We start from the raw sequence: 19198 nt of genomic DNA, 5'->3' as shown, positions 1-19198 counted from the left end.
CAGAGATTTATTCCGTTTTTGCACTTTCGTTTTTTTCCTCCTTACCTTTAAAAAAATCATAATTCTTAAAAATGTTGCACCTAAAAATCCATATGATGGCTTATTTTTTGCGCCACCAATTCTACTTTGTATTGACATTAGTCATTTTACCCCAAAATCTATGGCGAAACGGGAACAAAAATCATTGTGCGACAAAATTGAAGAAAAAACGCCATTTTGTAACTTTTTGGGGCTTCCATTTCTATGCAGTACATTTTTCGGTAAAAATGATTGACACCTTCTCTTTATTCTGTAGGTCACTACGATTAAAATGATACCCTACTTACCATTTTTTTGTAATGATTGGACTTTTTGATCACTTGTTATTCATTTTTTCATGATATAAAAAGTGACCAAAAATACGCTATTTTGTACTTTGTACTTGTAATTTTTTTGCGTGTACGCCATTGACATGCGGTTTAATTAATGATATATTTTTATAATTCGGACATTTCTGCATGCGGCAATACCACTTATACTTATTTTTATTTACACCTTTTTTTTTTATGGGAAAAGGGGGGTGATTCAAACTTTTATTAGGGGAGGGGTTAAATGATTTTTATTAACTTCTCTTTTTTACTTTTTTTTTGGGCAATGTTATAGCCCCCATAGGGTCCTGCATGCTATTAGCCACGGGTCCCGGCCGTTGACTTCGCATTATGGAAAGGGAGCAGACTCAAGGCGTACAGGTACGCCCTGGGTTCTTAAGAGATTAAAGAAGAAGTTACAGGTCTGTGAGAGCCAGAAATCTTGCTTGTTTGTAGGTGACCAAATACTTATTTTCCACCATAATTTGCAAATACATTCTTTAAAAATCAGACAATGATTTTATGGTTTTTGTTTTCTCATTATGTCTCTCATAGTTGAGGTATACCTATGATGAAAATTACAGGCCTCTCTCATCTTTTTACGTGGGAGAACTTGCACAATTGGTGGCTGATTAAATACTTTTTTGCCCCAATGTGTGTGTGTGTATATATATATATATATATATATATATATGTGTGTGTATATGACTGTATAAATAAATATATGTATATAAATATACCTGGTTATAATACTTGTGTGTACATTTTATAATATCAGAAAGTGCAGCCATATTGGTTGTCTCTTATAATTAACTTCTCAGTAACTGATGACAAAATGACATTTATTATGTATGTTCTATCAATGACAAGGTTCTAACATTCATAGCTGACAAGCTAATTGAAAAGTGATGACCAATATGGCTTTACTCTCTGTTGTCACCTTTGATAAAGAATTGCTGTAATTGATAAAGCTCTGTAATAAAAAAAAACAAAAAACATGATAACTAAACTTTGCATACTGTTGTAACTTTTGATATACTAATTCAGGCATAGGCAAGCTTCGGCACTGCAGATGTTTAGGACTACATCTCCCATGATACACCTACAGCCAAAATGCTGCCAGAGCATCACAGGAGATTTAGTCCAAAACATTTGTAGTGCCGAAGGTTGCCTATGCCTGTCCTAATTTATGGATGTGGGTTAAACTACTCCTTTTTAGATTCATTTTGTGATTCAAGTTTTCATTCACTGTATATCATTTGCATTTGTTACAGATTTTTTCCTCCAGATTTATTTGAGATGTTTATTGATATTGGGCATTATATTCGAGAGATCAGTGCCTATGAAGACCTTGTGTCTAAATTAAATTCTTTACCAGTAAGTACTTTATTTAAAATCCTATTAATAAAAACATCTAATTTGTTTATAATGTGGGCAAATGTTGATAGTTTTTTTTTTTTTTTTTGTTTCCAGGAAGATAATATGAAACAAGTTGCCGATAGTATTGAAAGCATCAATCAAAATAAAACACCCACAAAATTTATCGGCAACTATGCAATTTTAGACCACCTGGGGAGTGGAGCATTTGGGAGTGTATATAAGGTAATATTTGTACAGTTTTTGATCTGCCAGTTGAAGCACAATGTTGCTATATAACCTACTCTTTTCCTTATGGAGAGATATTGAGGGAGATTTATCAAAACCTGTGCAGAGAAAAATTTGTCCAGTTGCCCATAGCAACCAATCAGCTTCTTTCATTTTTAACAAGGCCTCTACAAAATAAAAAAAAAGCAATCTGATTGGTTGCTATGGGCAACTGGGCAACTTTTTTTTTGCACAGGTTTTCATAAATCTCCCCCATTGTGATCAACAAATAAGTTTATGTACTTTGCTTCTGCAAGCTCAAAACTTGTGTATAGGTGTGTGTGTATCTTGTGTATAGGTTTGTGTGTGTATCTTGTGTATAGGTGTGTGTATATGTATATACATACAAGCACATGGATGTGTGTGTCTTTGAGAAAACATGTAATTGTTTTTTGAACATCCATGGTACTATAATTTCAAAGCTGGGTTCACACTTGCATCAAGTGCCTCCATCACTGGTTCTGTCAGAGATACAATGTGCAATTTTATCACCCTGGTTGTTAAACAGTGTTTACCAACCAGAGTGCCTCAAGCTGTTGCAAAACTACAGTTCTCTGTCTGGGCATGCTGGGAGGTGTAGTTTTGCAACAGCTGGGGCACCCAGCTTGAGAAACACTAATGAGATCTGCATGTGGGAAATTGGTCTGTGTACAGCAGCTTTATTCAGTATCCGTATTTTAGTGTTATCCTATCACTTTATGGTGGTGATTGTAGTGGTCATAGTGTGGTGCAACTACTTGTGGTGAAATTGTGATCTAAATCTGTGTAAAGTGGTTGTTATTATTTATTCACTGCAGTAATAATTTGTTGTCCTGTTATGGAGGCATTAATTTATGCTAATAAACCCCAATCCCTGAGAAAATCCTCTCGCATCATACCTGGTGAGTGGTGATATATACATTGTACGCATCACCGTTATCTTACATTCGCCACCTCTGATTTGGATAAAAAAAATGTGGGCTGAAAACTTATTTTGTGCTCCGATGGTACTCACTTAGAGGGACATTTATCAATGTTTGCTTATGTATTCTTTTTTTTAAGTAAATTTTTCCTTACTTTTTTTTGCTTATGTTTGACTTATTTATCAACTGGTTTCAGCCTGTTGATAATTTTCTTTCACGTAAGCAATTTTTCCTTTTTTACTTTGGTAGTAGCTTTTTCTGCTCCATGTTTGAGCTGGAGTAAATTTAGTCAATTTTTAACCTTGTTGCGACCTTTTTTTGCGCAGTTGTGACTGTCGCAGTTGATAAATACCCGACTAAAGCAAATCCATTTTGAAAAATTTACTACGTAAGCAAGTTTGAATTTTCTTGCTTTTCTTGTTCTTCATGTAAATTGTCACACGAAAACACACGTAGTCGCTAAACCCATTGATAAATGTCCATCTTAGTGCTTTGGTGTGGCCTACTAAAATAATGCCAACTGCTGCGTAGACAAAAATCCGGCCCTGCATCAGCCCCTCTGGTTGTAATGATAATGTTCATGGTATGGTGAAACTATTTGTTCCTTGTAAAGTGGCGCTAATGTCTCTGTGTTGTAATTTTATTTAGTATAAGTATGGTAATATTATCCCGTCATTATATGGTGTTAATGGTAGTGGTCATAGTGTTGCGGTATTATCTGTCCCTTGTATAGTGGTGTAACTGTCTGACTGCATGTGCTGCTGAATGTCGCATGATGCTCTAGGCCTCTGTTTTTTTTTTTGCTAACACCTGCCAGTGCCACCATATACTGTAGGTATTTAAACAGTAAAAAGTGGAAAGCTTAGGATCTCCACAGAACAGCCACCTACCTTCCTTCCCCCACTTTTCCCCGCATTTTTCTGGGCTTGCCTGCAAAAGGAACTAACTACAGCTCTGAGAAGTGCTACTTACCCCTCCAGACTGACTGCGTACAGTGCGCACTATGACCTCACGCTGTACGCAGTTAGGTCATGTGACTGTGCAGCACGGGCTGTTGGAGACCAGCAGGGAAGGCGCTCACTTCGGGACATCCCGGGAGCTGCAGCATATGGGGGTCCTTAATAAATTATTAACAACTGATATTAGGGGGGGTCCTTCTGAGCAACTGGTCCACCTGAGTATGTGACATATGAAGGGGAGGGGGGTTCCTGAACAATTGACCTATGAGGGGAGGGGGGCCCAGGCAGATTCTTTGCACAGGGCCCCTCTGCTGTCTGTGTCCGCCCTTGCCTGGGCCCCAGCCCAGTAGTCGGACCCCACGTGAGAAGATGCTCAAACTTTATCCTGTGGATAGGCTAGAATATCCCATTAAGGCTTTTAATAACATTTTCTCTAAATTCATTTCTGTGAGGTATTGATACAATTTATTGTTAAATGTACACTCACCATTTTTTAGCCTTTTTAGGTTTAATTCATTAATCATGTATAATAATATTCTATGTAGGTCAAGAAACGTAGCGGACAGAATCTCTTTGCAATGAAAGAAATTAATTTACACAACCCAGCATTTGGTAAAGACAAAAGAGACCGGGATAGCAGTGCTGAGAACATTGTGTCTGAACTAACAATAATCAGGGAGCAGGTAACTTGCCTTTAGGTTTATGACCTATGATTCACTTTCCATCGCTGCACTAGTCAAGGAGATACAAAAAGTAATTGATCAATTATAGCAACACAATGGCCCTGATGTAGTGGAGTGTTTATTCTGGAGTGATTTCAATATCACTCGTCTTTTTTTTTTTCAGGCTTATTTACTATTCTGTCACACATTTTTTTTGTGTCGCACGTTTTTTTGTGTCGCACTAGTCAATTGTGTCGCACAAACTCAGAGCTAAATAAATTAGTTGTGTGAGTCAAAATGGTTTAGACTGTTTAAAAATGTTTTCATGAATCAAAAGTATTCATGTGTTATAATTTTTAAAACATTACAACAATTATCCTTGTTTATCAGCTTTGGAGTTAAATTGATTTAAACCTAATATTGCAATTGTGTTAAAAATAAAAAAAAAATAAGCATTAACTATCATAAAAGCATTCAATATATTTATTCATAAAAGTGTTGAACTGTACAAAATGTTTTCAGGTTATAAAACAAGTTACTTTCACACAAAACACAATGGAAAACAATCCCTTGTTAGAAATCACTCAATTCTTTGAATTTCAATCGGCCTCTTGGCTGTCGGTTATTGTGTGAGGCAAACTCACACTTTTTCTAGAGTGATTTTGGAAGTACTCCGAGTAATTTTGAGTTTTTGTCGGTAAAACACCCATTTTTGCATAAAAAGTGTTGGTTGTGCGACAAAAATTTGGTCGCATAAATAGTCGCACAGACGTTGCGATTAAAATTTAGGTGCAATAACCGAGAAAAAGAGTCGGTTGGACTTTAGTAAACGAGGGCCAATATCTCACTTGAATGTTGGGGGCAAAAATTATGTAGCGAGAAATTACTGTTATGGCTAATGTTGTATGTTTCTTCTATTACTGAAAATCTACTTCTCCTTAAGCTACTTTTTCACTTAATTGCATTTTAATTGTGACCTTTCCTAAAATGAATATAAATCGATTAATATTTGAACACAGTATAAATGAAATTTGCAAGATGTGACTAATATCTACAACCACCATATTCCATCAAGGAACCTAACCTATAAGCTTATTTCTGTTCACCACACCAAGAAAAATATTACACATTTTTCTAACAATAATAATAATAGGATAAAATTAACTCTTTATTGGCTAGGTGTGTGTAATTCATCATTACTTTATGCTTATTGTAAGTAGAATACTAGGGCTAGAGCTTTGATCTTTACCCAGAATCTTAAATGGGTATTCTGGGATTTTGGAACTTTAAACCTATGTGCCCCGGATGCTAAGTTATGTAGGGTGTCACTGTACGTGAATTGCTTGCATGGCATGGATCTTTATGGCCTCTATGGGTTCAGCATTCTTGTGCCCTATGGATTACTGTCATCTCCAGCCTTTCCTTTCTTCCTGTGCAGCCCGAGACAACAGCTGATCATAGGGGGCTTGGATTCTTCTTGTTTTCCTTGACAAGCCGTGTACGGCCCATCTGTACATGCCATCATGCGTTCAATGCGTTAACTCTGGAAGCAACATGAAAAGTTTTACTTCTTGTTTTTCTGGTTGTATAATCATTCGGTAGCAGGAGGAAAACTGCAAGTGATAACAGGAAAAAAGGGGTACAAGTTAAAGGGGTACACCGCCCCTAGACATCTTATCCCCTATCCAAAGGATAGGAGATATATATGATATATCTGATCGCTGTGGTCCAGCCGTCATGCCCCCTCCCATAGACATGAATGGAGGTGGCATGGTGTGACATCACGTCTCCAGCCGCGGGAACCCAGTGTTCTAAACATACTGTTTAGAATGCTGGGTGCTGCACATAGATTGTGGGGGGTCCCAGCCCCAGGAACCCTGCGATCAGACATCTTGTCCCCTAACATTTGGATAGGGCATAAGATGTTTAGGGGCAGAGTACCCATTTAAGCCCTGTTCACACTACAGAGAATCAGTGTGGAATGCGTTATGGATTTCACTTGGCACTTGACGGAACTTCCAATTAGGAATTAGATTCTGGCGAGAGATTGAATCTGTTCAGTCTTCCCACAGAATTTGCCAGAGAAATCCCATTTGTTAATGGGACTGTGCTTATGTCCATGGCAATAAGCACTGATTCAGGATCATTTCTGCTGGAGCAGAAAAATCACTGATCCACAGAAGAGTTCAGTGAGGGAATTTTCCTTGCTGAATTTCCTCACTTACCCTTACTGTTATCTCTCACCTTGTACAGCTTCAAGTAAAGCTGGGGGAAGGGAGTGGGGCAGGCTCATTTAAGATAGGTGCCCTTTGGTTGTTACATTTAGTGGGGGTGTTTTTTCTTCTAAAAGAATTGCACATGTAATCACATTCTGGACATAATCAGACCATACAGTCATGGCCGTAAATGTTGGCACCCCTGAAATTTTTCTAGAAAATTAAGTATTTGGATTGCAGTAAGACATGTTTTGCTATATACATGTTTATCCCTCCAACTCTGGTCTGGACAAAATTATTGGCACCCTTAATTTAAAATTTGGTTGCACACGCTTTGGAAAAAATAAATGAAATTAGTCGCTTCCTATAACCATCAATAAGCTTCTTACACCTCTCAGCTGGAATGTTGGTCCACTCTTCCTTTGCAAACTGCTCCAGGTCTCTCTTATTGGAAGGGTGCCTTTTCCCAACAGCAATTTTAAGATCCTTCCACAAGTGTTCAATGGGATTTAGATTTGGACCCATTGCTGGCCACTTCAGAACTCTCCAGCGCTTTGTTGTTATCTATTTCTGGGTGCTTTTTGACGTATGTTTGGGGTCATTGTCCTGCAGGAAGACCCAAGATCTCGGACGCAAACCCAACTTTCTGACACTGGTCTGTAAATCCGACCCAAAATCCGTTCGTAATCCTCAGATTTCATGATGCCTTTGCACACATTAAAGGCACCCAGTGCCAGATGTAGCACAATAACCCCAAAACATCATTGAACTTCCACCATATTTCACTGTAGGTACTGTGTTCTTTTCTTTGTTGGCCTCATTCCATTTTCGGTAAACAGTAGAATGATATGCTTTACCAAAAAGCTCTATCTTGATCTCATCTGTCCACAAGATGTTTTCCCAGAAGGATTTTGGCTTACTCAAGTTCATTTTGGCAAAATGTAGTCTTGCTTTTTTATGTCTCTGTGTAAGCAGTGGGGTCCTCCTGGGTCTCCTGCCATAGTGTTTCATTTCATTTAAATGTCGATAGATAGTTCGCGCTGACACTGATGCTCCCTGAGCCTGCAGGAAGCTTTAATATCTTTGGAATTTGTTTGGGGCTGCTTATCTACCATCTGGACTATCCTGCGTTGACACCTTTCATCAATTTTTCTCTTCCGTCCACGCCCAGGGAGATTAGCTACAGTGCCATGGGTTGCAAACTTCTTGATAATGTTGCGCACGAAATCTAGATCTCTGGAGATGGACTTGTAACCTTGAGATTGTTGATATTTTTCCACAATTTTGGTTCTCAAGTCCACAGACAGTTCTCTTTTCCTCTTTCTGTTGTCCATGCTTAGTGTGGAACAAACAGACACACAATGCAAAGACTAAGTGAACTTTCCATTTTATCTGCTTTCAGGTGTGATTTTTATATTGCCTACACCTGTTACTTGCCCCAGGTGAGTTTAAAAGAGCATCACATGCTTGAAAAAATCTTATTTTTCCACAACTGTGAAAGGGTGCCAATAATTTTGTCCAGCCCATTTTTGGAGTTTGGTGACATTATGTCCAATTTGCTTTTCTTCCTCCCTTTCTTTGGTTTAGTTCCAATACAAACAAAGGGAATAAATGTGTATAGAAAAACATGTGTTACTGCAATCCTTTTCTGTGAGAAATACTTAATTTTCTTGAAAAATTACATGACTGTATTACCACCATACTCTTACTAAATAAAACCAAGTATTACCATGCCCACTATTACCAATATATCCACTAAATAAGAGACAAATAGTGCAGTTACACTATGACCACCTATTACCTTGTGCCAATAACTGAATAATACCACCATATCGCATACAAAACAAGTTAACATTACCCCCACACAGTGACTTCATTGTGATTACAGTGCAGTTACATTAAGGCATCCTCTTTTGACAGCTTTCCAATTCGTTCCAGGCCACCATGATGACTTCTCCAGTCAAAACTCATCTTATCACAATTTGTTAAACAAAAATCGAAGGCTTTTCACTTTTACAACCCCCCATTTCTGTATGAACTCCCCATTCATAGTGCCCCAATTGATGATAATGCCTTTTGAATAGGACATTAGTGCCCTTAGTAGTGCCCCACACAGTAGTTTACCCCTTAATAGTGCCCCCATATGGTACTTAGCCCCCATAACATGTGATCTTTCTATGTATCTTTTCACTTTAATACCTTCTTTTTTTTTTCTTTCTAATTCATCTTTTTTTTTTCTTCCCATTAATGCTTATTCCATCTTCCAGGATATTTTCATGATTGTGACACTGTTGCAGTAGCTACTATGCAAGCAATTGGTTGTATTCATCTTGTTTTGTCTTACAGCTTTGCCATCCAAACATTGTGCACTATTATAGGACTTTTTTAGAAAGTAAGTAACTCCCATTAAAGACAATAGTAAATAGTATGTCAATTGACTCATTGTAAGAAATTGTGTCAAAGAAAAAAATTAAAGGGTACCTATCATCAAAAAAACTTTTTATATTTTAACCCCTTAAGGATCGGGGGTTTTTCCGTTTTTGCATTTTCGTTTTTTGCTCCTTGCCTTAAAAAATCATAACTCTTTCAATTTTGCACCTAAAAATCCATATGATGGCTTATTTTTTGCGCCACCAATTCTACTTTGTAATGCCGTCAGTAATTTTGCCAAAAATCTACGGTGAAAAGGAAAAAAAAATCATTGTGCGACAAAATGAAAAAAAAACCGCAGTTTTGTAACTTTTGGGGGCTTCCGTTTCTACGTAGTACATTTTTCGGTAAAAATGACACCTTATCTTTATTCTGTAGGTCCATACGATTAAAATGATACCCTACTTATATAGGTTTGATTTTGTCGGACTTCTGGAAAAAATCATAACTACATGCAGGAAAATTAATACGTTTAAAATTGTCATCTTCTGACCCCTATAACTTTTTTATTTTTCCGTGTATGGGGCAGTATGAGGGCTAATTTTTTGCGCCGTGATCTGAAGTTTTTAACGGTACCATTTTTGCATTGATAGGACTTATTGATGCACTATTTTGGACTTTGGAATTTTTTTGCGCGCACGCCATTGACCGAGCGGTTTAATTAATGATATATTTTTATAATTTGGACATTTCCGCACGCGTTGATACCATATATTTTTATTTTTATTTACACTGTGTTTTTTTTTTATTGGAAAAGGGGGGTGATGCAAACTTTTAATAGGGGAGGAGTTAAATGATCTTTATTCACTTTTTTTTTCACTTTTTTCTTGCAGTGTTATAGGTCCCATAGGGACCTATAACACTGCACACACTGATCTTCATCATTGATCACTGGTTTCTCATAAGAAACCAGTGATCAACGATTCTGCCGCATGACTGCTCATGCCTGGATCTCAGGCACTGAGCAGTCATTCGGCGATCGGACAGCGAGGAGGCAGGTAGGGGCCCTCCCGCTGTCCTGTAAGCTGTTCGGGATGCCGCGATTAGCCGCGGCTATCCCGAACAGCCCGACTGAGTTAGCCGGCAACTTTCACTTTTAGCCGCGCGGCTCAGCTCTGAGCGCGCGGCTAAAGGGTTAATAGCGCGCGGCGCCGCGATCGGCGATGCACGCTATTAGAGGCGGGTCCCGGCTTCACTATGACGCCGGGCCCGCCGTGATATAACGCAGGGTTATTGTGTAACCCCGCGTTATATCAGGAGAGCAGGACCAAGGACGTATCGGTACGTCCTTGGTCCTTAAGGGGTTAAAGATAAATGCCTAATGAATCACTTTGTAAGTGGTTGTAATTCAAAAGTTTGCTTTATTTAATGTGTATTTTCACTTTAAAAAAGTCACCACTAGGGGTCTCCCTAGCAGTCCTGGGCGCAAGCCTTTCTATTGATTTCAGACTCATGGCATGAGTTCGAAATCACACTGCAGCCACGTACGTACCAGCCCAGCGCAGCTCAATCAGATAGGTGGGATCGAGCGCTGTGCTCATACCACAGCAGGGTGCAATGCTGACATGGCCACATGTCAGTGCAGCGCTGCCCTGCATCCCATCAATCCCCCCCCCGCACCCCCCCCCTGCCACCAGTGATTTTAACATCTGGTGCTATGGAACCACACCACCAATGATTGTAAGAAGCCGGACGCAGCACTCCGGAACCCCCCACAGGGCTGCCCACCAGCCAGCTCGCCACCATCAGTAATTGTAAGAAGCTGGCCACAGCGCTCCGGAAACTGGTATTTTACCAACACAATAAGATTGCCTTTATAGCATTTTGCTTGGTCAATTCATTTGCAAAAGCAATTCATTGAGACACAGAATGTAACTGGGTATAAAATGGTTAAGACAGGGCGTTGAAAAGCGCATGAATAATAACAACAATTTATGACAACCACAACTGATCTACACTTACTACAAAGCATCTTCCATATACACTGTCTTGAACTAATGTATGATGGTTAAAAAGTTATGTTTTCCTATGTATGTTTCAGATGACAAACTGTATATTGTTATGGAGCTCATTGAAGGTGCACCTCTGGGAGAACATTTAAAGTCTCTTAAGGAAAAACAGCAACAGTTTACAGAGGAACGGCTTTGGAACATTTTTATACAGGTAAACACTTTGGGGGGCATTTATCATAAAGAGAGATTTATCAAAACCTGTGCAGAGAAAAAGTTGACCAGTTGCCCATAGCATCCGATCAGATCGCTTCTTTCAGGACTGAAAAATAAAAGAAGCGATCTGATTGGTTGCTATGGGTAACTGGTCTATGTTTCCTCTGCACAGGTTTTTGTCTCCACCATTGTTGTCTTTAGTAAGTGCATTCTGAAGTAATTTTTTTTTTTTTGCTGTAGTTTTGCTTATGTGCTTCATATTTATCATACTTAGACAGGGGGCTAATAAATTTGGAGCACATGAGCAAAACATGAAAGCCGCAGTTGAGTCTTTTTGCGACTTTTTTGCGACTTTTTAAAAGTGTTCACAAAAGCCATTTTTATATGCCAGGTCTGACCTGACTTTAACGTGCAACATTTTGTTGGGGTTTGCATTTTTTTTTTTTTGCGTATGTGCAACATTCACACATCATTAATTTGCGTACATTTCAAACTGAAAGTTGCTTAGGTAAGGCTGTTTTTAACTTTATGCATACCCACAAAAATCGCAAAAAAAGCACTTAGGCTCACATGCGACTTTTTGTGTGTTCTGAGTACGCAAAAAAAGGCTCTAAATACCATGATAAATGTCCCCTGATATACTTATATCTATGGGTACAGTAACATAGACATTAGATGTCTGATAATGTATTGTGTTTTAGCATCATGCAGCAAGTGTGGCATTGCATTTGTTTATGTGGAGTCAGGGTGCAATGCAGAGTAGATGCAGGGCAGATGTTATGGCCCAAGGGGCAGATGGTATTAACCCCTTCCTAGCCTCCAATGCTCTGGACACAGACACTGGAGCAACTTGACTGCACTGGACCTCAGCAGGAAAAAGAGAGGTTGCAGCCCCTCCCCTTGTTATATAGGGGGCTTTGCAAGGAGCCCATAGATCACTTGGGGGGTCATCTGGTCACCGTAGCCCTCTGATTAACAATCATATGGTACAAACATTAAAGCAACAGTACATTAAATGAGGCAAACCTATATACATAATGCGGGTATGCTTCAGGGGAGCCCTGGGGACATGCAGGGACTAATGCCTGACAGGACAGAATGACAGTATGGGGCCACATTCCGTAATGAAACATCACAAACTACCCCACTTAAATGAAGTTGTCCTCAAATCCTAGTCCTGGATGGCGGGAGGAGCAAAATGGCCACGGGGCCGCATGCAGTCCTGGGGCATTACACTTAACGTCCATATCTAGGCTGTAGAGAAGACAATGATGAAAAGAGTCCTTGTATAAATGTCCATACATGCTCTGAAGACTTATGAAAACTTAGTAACTTTAGAACTACTGGAAAATAAGGCTATATGCTTATAGCAACATACTAATGACTATTTTAGGAACTTACTAACATATCACTTGACTATGACTATGCATATGACAACAACTTTTATACATATGACTATGACCTTAGACACAAAATAGTGGCAAATTGAGTTGCCTGAGGCTTTCTTCCAAATGCCTTGGCTACTGGGGTCCCTTGGCATATCACACTTCTCCCCAGAACACTATAGAGGTAAATTAGACTAGACATTACTAGCTAACACTTGACACTTGTTACCTTTACTTTAGGTACATGTGTAGCAGTTTACAGGAATACCTTCTGGCCAGGAAAGTATCCTGAGCACATGGATACACGAGAAAATACATTAGACATATGACAATTTATAGAGACATTAGTATGGACTGTTTAATAGTTAGTGCTACAGCCCTAGTGAAATGACAAGTATATGTACACACACACACACATGTATATATATATATATATATATATATATATATATATATATAAATGTACTCAGTGACTCAGCCCTGTGTAAACCTTTGGGACCTATGCAGCACCATTTCTTGTGAACCAGGAACACTTCCCTCTTCGGGAGTTCTTGTCATGACTGGAGTTGTAGGGAATTCTTGATGAGAAAATTCCAGAGTTGGAGCTTATTCTCGACTATTACGACACGGGCTGGTTGGCAGAGACACTGGAGACCTGAAAACCGAAGTGTAGACTGGTGCCAATGGTGACAAAACTGGAGCTGCTGAGGTGACTAGGGTTGGTTGCATCAGCCCCTGGGATGGCACGACACAAAAGACTGCATGTTTGCTGGGAGAGAACATGGGGACATCCATGGATGGGTGGATCCCCTCTCCTGGCACGTATTCCCTCGCAGGTCTGACAGCTGGTGGAGGAGGTACAGGAGGTTCAGGCAGGTCTTCCTTGAGACATGACATTATTACCCAGTTTTTTCGTACACATCAGAGTCTGGGTAGGGTATGGACGTTATTGTGTATGGCTCCATTTCCCAGATGGAGTCCAGCTTGTGGGACCTCGGAAATTTCCGCAGCCAGACATTGTCACCTAACTGAAGGGGTTTGGCATGATGGTTATAGTCTTGCTGTTGCTTTTGCTGAGCCTCGTCCATCTTTCTGTTGACAATCTCTTTTGCTTCCTGGATTCTTCTTTGATGGTCAGAGACCCACTCCACGGAAGTTTGCAGAGAGTTATTGATGGGAGTTTGAAGTCCAAACGTTCGGTCCTTTGGCAGCTGCCCATGCCACCCAATCATCAGGTAGAAAGGGGTGTATCCTGTGGAAAAATGGACCATATTGTTATAAATTTCCAGCAACTCTGGCAACAATCGAGGTCACTCTTCGTGTTTTGACACAGACGTTGATCGCAGCATGTGGATAAAAACTTGATTGATGCACTCACAGTCTGTTCCCTTAAGGGTGGTAGTCCAGAGCTTCTTACAGACGTGGAAATGACACAGCTCCTGGAAGAGTTGGGCCTTGAAGGCCGTTCCTCGGTCCGTCAGAACAGACTCCGGGCAGCCAAGGGTTTGCACCTAATTGGAATAGAATATCTGAGTTGCTGTTCTGGCTGTAAGGTCTTTGACAGGCACTACAACAACTCACTTAGAGTGAAAGCATATGTGTACCCGGACCAGGTAGGAGACAACTTGACATGGTCTAGCGTGACCAACTGGTTAGGCCTTTCACTCTGGATGGAATGGATGTGTCTTTGCACACGTTCTTGGTGACGTTGCAGACTGCACACTCCCTGCACCATTTCTCGATGTCGCTCTGTATCCCAATCCAGTAGAACCTTCATCTGACAGTAGCCTCAGTCTTGTGGACTCCATCACTGCGTCTCTTCGGGGAACCAGAATCTGATGAAGTCTGTCACCAGAGACCGGAACCAAAGAATTCTGCCACAACAGTCCCTTGTTCACGAACAGTCGCTTTTTCTGTTGCCACAGACACTTCAACTCGTAATCACACAGGGCCCGGAGTAGACGGGTTGGTACCTTTTTCATCAGAAGGTAGTCCAACAGTTCCCCATGACTCGACTTTCATCTTGTAGAGTCTTCCAGGTATATAGGTCTTCTCCGACCTTCTTGGACCTGGTTCACCGTTCTCTAGGGTGGTCACAACATTCTGAAACACAAACTTCTGGTAAAATTGGGGCATCTCCATGTCTCCCTACTCGTCTTCGACAGATGGTTCTTCGCCGGGGGTCATCCGAGTGCATTGGCGTTGGCATTTGACTTTACGCTTCTGTACTTGATGATGAAGTTGTAGTTGGCCAATCTGGAGGCCCAACACTGGTCGATGGCACCCAATTTGGCAGTATTGAGATGGGCCAATGGGTTATTATGCATGTAGACGGTGAATGGCGTGGTAGCCAAATAGTCCTTAAACTTTTCAGTCACGGCCCATACAAGGGTGAGGAGTTCCAGCTTGAAGGAGCTGTAGTTTGTATTGTTCTTCTCTGCTCCTCTCAGGTTACGACTAGCATAGGCTCTCACTTGCTCTTGCCCTTCTTTGACTTGGGACAGGACAGCTCCCAGACCTTCAAAGCTGGCATCAGTATTCAACCGGAACGGCTGACTGTAATCTGCAGTCGCCAGGATGGGTGGTTCTGTCAACAGATGTTTAAGAGCTCTCTTGCTCTTCAGCCCATTCAAAAGGTAGTCTTCCACTGTAGTTCTCCTTTGCCGTACCTCTGAGGAGAGCATTGAGAGCATCGTTCTCCACTTCTAAGCGAAGTGGGGAACGAAGCGGCGGTAGTAGCCAGCAAATTCCAGGAAGTTCCTGACATCTATCACTGTGCGCAAGGTAGGCCAGTTCTTGACAGTCTCCACCTTTGCAGGATTAGACTGGATCAGCGCTGACAACATGACCTAGGTAGTGTACTTGAGGTTTAAGCAGATGGCACTTTGACGGTTTGATCTTCAGCCCATGCTTGATCAGGACTTGGAAGATGTCTGAGAGATGACTGAGGTGCTCCTGGTAGGACTTGGAATACACGAGGACATCGTCCAGGTAAAATAGGACACTTTGAAAATTCAAATAGCTCCATCAGACGCTGGAATGTAGCAGGGATATTACATAGCCCAAACGGCATACTCTTAAACTCAAACAGTCCCAAGGGTATCGCAAAGGCGGTCTTCTCATGGTCCTCCACGGCCATAGGAACTTGCCAGTATCCGCTGGTTAAGTCCAGAGTGGAGAAGTAAGCACCTGACCCGAGGGCTGTAAGTGACTCTTCAATTCTGTATAGAGGATAAGCATCTTTGTGGGTGACATTGTTCAATTTCTTGTAGTTGACACAAAAGTGAATAGTTCCATCTTTTTTCTTGATCAACACGAGGGGTATTGTCCAGAGACTCTGACTCACTTGAATGACATCTGCCTCTTTCATGTTGGCCAGCATCTTCTTAACAGTCTTATACATGCCTGGCGCGACCGGACGGTGTCTTTCTTTAATAGGTGCGCTGTCGCCAGTGAGAATTCTGGGCTGGATCATGGACGTACGCCCAAAGTCAGTGGGGTGTTAAGCCTTGTGGTACTTTCTGGCAATGTTGACGACTCCCTTGACTTGATCCCTTGGGGTAGTCTCGTCTCCTGCTTGGAGTTGTGCCCACCAGGGCTCAGGAGTACTCGCACCGGATCCTTCCGCTACTTTGGCTGCACGCTGTTGGGCCACCTTGCATTTTGTTAGGATGTCCCTTGACTCTAGAAGATCCAGCTGGGCGACTAGGTGTATTTAGGCAATATAGCAGCAACATCTGACAGATTGACTAACCGGACTGGGACTCTCCCGTTGGTAACTGTGACCAGGCTTCTTGTAGCTTGTACAAGGGGATGATCTTCCAGCTGCATAAGCTCCAGCAGGGCTTGATAGTCCTTGTTCCTTACTATAGGACGTGCACGGCACCATATGATGGTGTCTGTATTGGGTTGTAGTGTCACCGACCTGATATCTTGGACTCGTACTCTGCTCCGCCTGTAGAATTTTCAAGTGGTGCTGCGCAGCCCCCTGGCCTGAGGGGGACATGTAGGGGAGAGAGGCATGCAAGGAATCTACTATCTCAGCAAAACAGTTTTTCATGGTATTCATCCCCAATATAAACTCAGCAGACCCCTTATTTGACACGTTAGTTACAATCACTCCCTGCCCTCGTGCTCTCCCAACTGAATGATTGGCTCCCAATATCCATATCTGAGTATTGGTTGCCCGTTACCCGCCACTACTCTCAGGTCAATGTCATCAGGCTCACACAATACACGAAGCACCCCAATACTTATAGAAAACATTTTTAGGTATAGTAGACACTTGTGACACATTATCTATCAATGACTCCAACTGTACATCTTCCACAATAATTTTTACATAGGGGCAAGAGGCGACATAAAGTGATAGTCCTCACTTAGGGTGTTTGGGAGTTGTGACTGCTGGCTGTTTTCCTGGGGGCCGGTCCTTGACATCAAAGGGAATTCCATTTAAACCCCACCAGTGCATTGTCCAGTGCCCAGACTTGTTACAACGGGTACAGAAGGGTATATTGCTCCCAGAATATCTAGTGGGTGAAGGAGCACAGTAACTGAACTGGGATTACATGGGGCGGAACAACAGTTCCGTACACTTTTCTGTCGCAACGACATGTGACTATTACAGACAGTCTCGGACACGGTTCAGACTAGGGGGGAGGACTTGTGGCATATGGCACACACCCTTATCCTGTTTGTAGGATGCCAAAAAGTTGTGGAGTTGGGGTGCAATGCAGGGTAGATGCAGGGCAGATGTTATGGCCCAAGGGGCAGAGATGGTATTAACCCCTTCTTGTCAGGACACCAGGGTGTGGTTTAGCCTTAAACCTGAAGGTAATACCACTGACCCTGGGTTAGGCAGGGGCAATTAAGTCACCAACGCTCCATTAAGGATAACAGCATCTTTACTAAGGCATGACAGGTGATCTAGTATTTGCAGTACAGCCAAATATCCCAGGGAGGTGACCATTGACACAGGGGGACCCCACAGGCTTGCTGAGACTTGCAGTAGTTAGACTGACTTTAGTGCAGGCCATGGTGACTTCAGATGAATTTTACTTGACAAAGATGGTAACTGACAATAAGATGACTTGACTTACTGATGACCAACTTGTGGCTGCAGGATTTTAGGCTTGAGGCCTCCAATGCTCTGGACACAGACACTGGAACAACTTGACTGCACTGGACCTCCGCAGGAAAGAGAGAGATTGCAGCTGGTTATATAGTGGGGCTGTGCAAGGAGCCCATAGGTTACTTGGGGGGTCACCTGTAGTGTTGAGCGGCATAGGCCATATTCGAATTCGCGAATATTCGCGAATATATGGACGAATATTCATCATATTCGTAATATTCGCGATTTATTTTCGCATATGCGCACATTCGCATATGCGAAAATTGACATATGCGAAAATTAGCATATACATTAACATAAGCGAAAATTCACATATGCGAAAATTAACATATGCCACCGGTCTCACACAATAGTATTAGAGCCTTCTTTACACCACATAAGCTGGAAGCAGGAAGGGATGATCACTGTGATGTGAACTGTAAAAAAAAAAAAAAAAAAAAAAGGATAAAAAAAAAATAAAAAATACGAATATTCGTAATTCCAAATATATAGTGCTATATTCGCGAATATTCGCGATTTCGCGAATATGTGATATTCGCGAATAAAATTCGCGAGCAACACTAGTCACCTGGTCACTGGAGCCCTCTGGGTAACAATCATGTGGTACAAACATTAAAACAACAGTACATTAAATGAGGCAAACCTATATACACTATGGGGTTATGCTGCAGGGGAGCCCTGGGGACACTCAGAGACTCTGCCTGACTGGGGAGAATGACAGTACGGGGCCACATCCCGAACTGGGACATCACATTTAACTATAGTTAAACTTAATACTAGCTGTTGTCCATATATGTTTGCAGCACACAGTATATTTATCTGTGCACTATAGCTTTACTTAATGGTCTCGACTAATACTTCTTAAAGCATGAGCAAAAACAAAAAAACTAAAATGTAGCCAGCACCTAAACACAATACACGGGTGCACGCTGCTGTGACAAGTACAAAACATGTAAAAAAAGAAAATGGCAGCAGCACACTTGGTCAACAAAATAGAGGCTCTTTGCACACTTTTTGATCAAAACGTGTCCCCCCATCCACCACGCGGAGGTGGCCTCATATCGGATGGGACCCTAACACTAACTCACCTCTGCTGGGCATACAGCCTCTGACTGGGTGACATGTTAGATCCACTATCAATCCAAACCACCTCCTGTGAAATAGAGGAGGGGATGCACGGCTACAGAAGGAGCCACTCCCCCCAAATTGCACAGTGAAAACAAAAAAACTAAAATGCTGCCAGCACCTAAACCCAATACACGGGTGCATGCTGCTGTGGCAAGTACAAAACATGTGAAAAGAGAGAGAGAAAGTATGAGACATCTCAATATAAAATCAAGTGCAGTAGAATAAACTC

General features: G+C 41.4%; 1 protein-coding gene across 9 annotated transcripts in view; it reads left to right on the top strand.

Moving 5' to 3' along the window:
• Positions 1 to 19198, top strand: part of NEK10 (NIMA related kinase 10) — a 332382-nt gene that overhangs the window by 161407 nt on the left and 151777 nt on the right. For 8 of the 9 annotated variants that reach the window (XM_056520053.1, XM_056520060.1, XM_056520055.1 and 5 more), the window contains 5 exons: positions 1622 to 1724; positions 1821 to 1949; positions 4398 to 4535; positions 9077 to 9122; positions 11202 to 11323. In XM_056520053.1, coding sequence (XP_056376028.1) covers positions 1622 to 1724; positions 1821 to 1949; positions 4398 to 4535; positions 9077 to 9122; positions 11202 to 11323 — 538 coding nt within the window. Of the gene's footprint in view, positions 1 to 722; positions 770 to 1621; positions 1725 to 1820; positions 1950 to 4397; positions 4536 to 9076; positions 9123 to 11201; positions 11324 to 19198 lie in introns of those variants that run through there. The other variant, XM_056520059.1, reaches the window with a different exon arrangement.

The sequence above is a fragment of the Hyla sarda genome, chromosome 5 (genome assembly GCF_029499605.1).
Source record: "Hyla sarda isolate aHylSar1 chromosome 5, aHylSar1.hap1, whole genome shotgun sequence".
Lineage (NCBI taxonomy): Eukaryota > Metazoa > Chordata > Amphibia > Anura > Hylidae > Hyla > Hyla sarda.
Note: the sequence above shows the minus strand (reverse complement) of the source record. Positions and strands in the feature narration are given on the sequence as shown.